Here is a 4,160-nt window from a genome sequence, read left to right on the forward strand (position 1 = left end):
CCCCAAATTATCCCAAAATCTTTGCAACATCGTAAAATTTCAGAAATTTCCTTGAATGCTAGAAATGTCCTAAAACCCTACAGACATCCAAAAATCTGAGCCTAAAAAACAAACATCCTAAAAACCTAGAAATTTCCTGAAATGTCCTGAAATCCTTGAAATGTTCTAAAATCCAAAAGATGCCCCAAAATCCAACAAATGTTCTAAAATGTTTGGAATTTCATAAAATTCTAATAACGTCCTAAAAATCTCAGAAATGTCCTAAAATCCTACGAATGTTCTAAAGTTGTACAAATGTCCTGAAAACCTAGAAATTTCCTGAAATAATGGAAATGTCCTAAAATCCAAAAGCTGTCCTAAAATGTAACGAATGTCCTAAAATCCTAGAAACATGTATGGGGCCTTTGCAACTGGCCCCTGGCCTCCTGTCCTTTTACAAAAGTGGCCCCTAGTTGAGCATCACTGGCTGACATCATATTGGGTCATTGCTGCAGACATAGAGACTGTACCTGAGGCGTTGGTGGTGCAGGCTGGACAGCACCATACCCAGCGCTAGGCCTGAGTGGAACTGGACAGCCTGGGAGTCGTCAGCGGTGGGGGAGCCCGGCAGGCTGGCCTGCAGCACTGACAGGACCTGAACCACACCGTCCCTCTGCCACACCACCAGCACCGGGACCAGCAGGGACAGGGCCACGCTGGCACAGGAGCGAGCTATGGCACTGGCTGTGTTCTCACCAGAGTAGGAACGCTGTGAGGAGGAGGAGGAGGAGGAGGAGGAGGTGGAGGAGGAGAGGGAGGGGGTCAGGTGTGTTTGATGTGTTCTCTAGCTGAAAATGTGTGCAGACTGACGGCAGCCAGATACACACACAGCAGGGGACTGATGACATTATGCATGAGTGAGGAGAAGGTGCTGCTGTGCTGTGTTTGAACGGTGTGATGGTATTCTCAGCACAGCAGTTAGAAAACAGCAGAGAAACAAGGACACCTGCAGGAGCTGAAAGCTCAGTGCACGAGTTCACAGTTTTCTGGCGGCTGTTACTGTAGATTAAGACACAAAAACAGAAAGCAGAAACCTGGTATGAAACGTACATGTAGGAACCATGGGAAGACTTGTCCTCTGGCCTTGTAGCTGCTGCTGCTGATGCTGAGCAGGGTGTTGAGGACCATGGCCAACCAGCTGGCTGTGGGCACAAACTCTGGACCCGCCTACAGGGACAGGTCATCAAGGAAGACTTTACAGAGCTTTGTCATTCATACATCAACTTAACTCTTGTATGAGCAACCTTATTTTTTTAATCATTTTGGCTGTGTTCATGCATACTGCATACATTTTGGCCAGATTGTGTATTTTTGTTTAATCTGTGAATTTCTGTGAATTTTTTCAGCTGCTACAATACGTCTAAAATACACTGTAGAAACTAAATTGTTACATTCAGACTGTTAGGTCAAAAAATGCCCCATTGAAACTCATTTAAACTGACATTTTTGATTTCACAGCCATCAAAACATAAATACATGCACTGTATTATTTCTGGGTGTCATTCTGGGCTTTTGACTTGGAATTTGTCTTTTTTACTATTCTCTACCTGATGACATCATTTTTACCATATTTGGCATATGGAGAAAATACATGCTATTTCCACTAGTGCAGTGTCACCATCAATGTTGCTCCTAATCACTGACATGTCCCAGACAGAGATTTTCTTTTTAATCCAAAAACACTGGCATCATGACAAAAACCTGACATTCAAAGGATTAAAATTCTGAAAAATTAATTAAGATTCGATATTTCTGATTACGACTGATGTTGGTGAAAAAATAAATTAACTCAATGAAAGTAGAACATCATATAAATATATAAATATTTTTTATAGCCTGATTTTAAAAAGCACATTTTGTGTGCAGAGCAGTGTGAGTGTGAATATTTGACACTGCAAAAAAACAATAATGTATAAAAATCAATGTTGATGCTAATCATTAACACATCCTAGGCTGTGATAATAATTTTTTTTTGATGTTTTACAACACAATGTCAGAAATACACAATTCATAAAAACCTACTTTACATATCTGATCATTTCAAAGACCTTTTAAAGATTGATTTAAGACAATTTAATACCAATTAGGGTATTAAAATATTTTTAGATAAATGTATTAAATTAGGGATTGACAGGAAGCCTGATTTTTACAAATCAATATAAATTCGAAAGAAATAAGCTTAATAAACATACCACATACTGTAACTTTTATAAGGAGCAGCCCCACACAGTCATAAAGTAACATGTAACACAGAAACATGTTGAATTACCGTGAGGCTGCCGTCGCTGTCAGCAGGCAGGTTGCTCTCATATTTGGCCAGGACAGCAGCCAGGCCGCTCAGAGCCAGGATGGAGTTCCCCTGAACAACAGGACTGTCCCTGAAACACACGAACGACACGCTGCTGTCACGACTGACATCTCTAAGTGGACCCACTACATGAAGTTGAGACCACGCTTTTGCCATCAGGATCCCTCGACTCTGTGCAGAATCAGCAACTTCTTTTAAATCACTTCTTAAAACTCACTTTTACAGACTTGCTTTTATGTTTTTCATATTTATTTACTTATTTATTTTTTCAGTTTTATCTCTTACTCTATTTATTTTGCTGCTCTTACTCTATTCATCTGCACCCCATCCTTCTTATGTCCTGCTCTTACCATCTTTTCAAGTTTAAATTTATTTACTTTCATCTTTCTCTTATTCATTTCAACATCTTATCTTAGTTTTTTTCCCCACTGAAATGATATGTCTGGCTATATAACTTATTATTTTTATTGCCTTTTATGCATTTATTCTTATGTTTTTCAAAACCTTTTTTAAAATTTCATACTTTAACTGCCTTTTTGTGATCTGCCTGTTTTAGTCCTTTAATTTGTTAACTTTTGAATGTGCAGTTTGTGCTTGTCCTTTTGACTGTAGAGCTTTCTCTGATTGTTGTTTATTTTTATTATTCCCCTTCCTGTTCCTGCCTTTGTAAACAATTGTTTTTAAAAGGTTCTATATAAATAAAGTAAGTATTAATATTATTATGACAGATCTCTTCGACAGCTGTGTTTTCTATGAAACCACATGCAGTGAAGCTGGAGACTCACTTTGTGGCAGCTTTGATGACGTCTGTCAGCTGATCTCGGGCCCTGAGAGGGATAACAGGAGAGAGATGGAGAGGTGAGGAAGAAAGGATGAAAGAAAAAGAGAGAAACAAGAGTATAAAAGGAAGAGCCTTCTTCTGATAATGTAGTGATGTATGAACAACAGCATGTATTCACACACACACACAAACACTTTAAAACCTGGTTTCTTGTGCTGCGTTCAGATGCCTCTCACAAGCTATTTAACCCATTGAAACCTAAGTAAATTGGTTTGATTTCTTCCAAAAACGTGGAAAAAAAGGCAATGTGAAACTTGGCAAAAGATGTCCCACAAATGGCAGAACATTAAATTAAAAGGTGTCAAAGAAACAACCTGAAAATTAATTTTAAATTGAGGAAAGAATTATTCGAAAATTACCAAAAGCAGGAGGAAAACATCTTGAAAAACAGATTTATAATCATCATAGTTGTTTATATAAAATTATCTTACAGAAAAAAAAAACAACATTTTTTAAATTTACTGTAATTTTTGGTTCATTTTTTGTGTGTTTTGTTTTAAACTTTTGTTTTTGTTGTCGCTTATTTTCAGGTAATTTTTTGTACCTTTTTACTAATTTTTTGTAATTTTTTAGCCCATGTGTAGCAAAGAAGCCCATTGCCTTATCCCAATGTTTCTGAAAGAAACAATTTTGCTCAGGTTTCAAAGGGTTAATGCCAACTGTGGATTGCTGATTGCTGATACTCAGATCAAGGTGTTCGATGTGCGTGAAGCAGCATTCAGACACCACTCCTACTTTACATCTATATTCATAAGTATAACTGGCATGTTGGGCACAGAAGAAGTTGTAGGGTACGGGGCCGAGGTACAGGGGGTGTAAGTGACTCTCACCACAGCCAGGCACAGTGCTGTTTGTACTGGAGCTCCTCTGGGTTCTCTTTGCCTTGTTTCTGCTGCATCTGCAAATCAGCACGGCGACCCTGAAAACACACACACACACACACACACACACACACACACACACACACACACA

General features: G+C 38.7%; 1 protein-coding gene across 1 annotated transcript; it reads right to left on the bottom strand.

Annotated features, from left to right (window-relative positions):
• Positions 1 to 509: 509 nt before the first annotated feature.
• On the bottom strand, positions 510 to 4,104 carry LOC121938309 (focadhesin-like; the record flags this gene model as incomplete). The annotated part of the gene is made up of 5 exons (XM_042481572.1): positions 4,019 to 4,104; positions 3,133 to 3,174; positions 2,309 to 2,417; positions 1,090 to 1,206; positions 510 to 748 (listed from the first exon to the last, which is right to left on the bottom strand). Coding segments are annotated over exons 1-5 (575 nt in total), but the record flags the coding sequence as incomplete, so codon positions are not given.
• Between the last annotated feature and the right edge of the window lie 56 nt (positions 4,105 to 4,160).

Source organism: Plectropomus leopardus, unplaced genomic scaffold, assembly GCF_008729295.1.
Source record: "Plectropomus leopardus isolate mb unplaced genomic scaffold, YSFRI_Pleo_2.0 unplaced_scaffold29116, whole genome shotgun sequence".
In the NCBI taxonomy this organism is placed as follows: Eukaryota; Metazoa; Chordata; class Actinopteri; order Perciformes; family Serranidae; genus Plectropomus; species Plectropomus leopardus.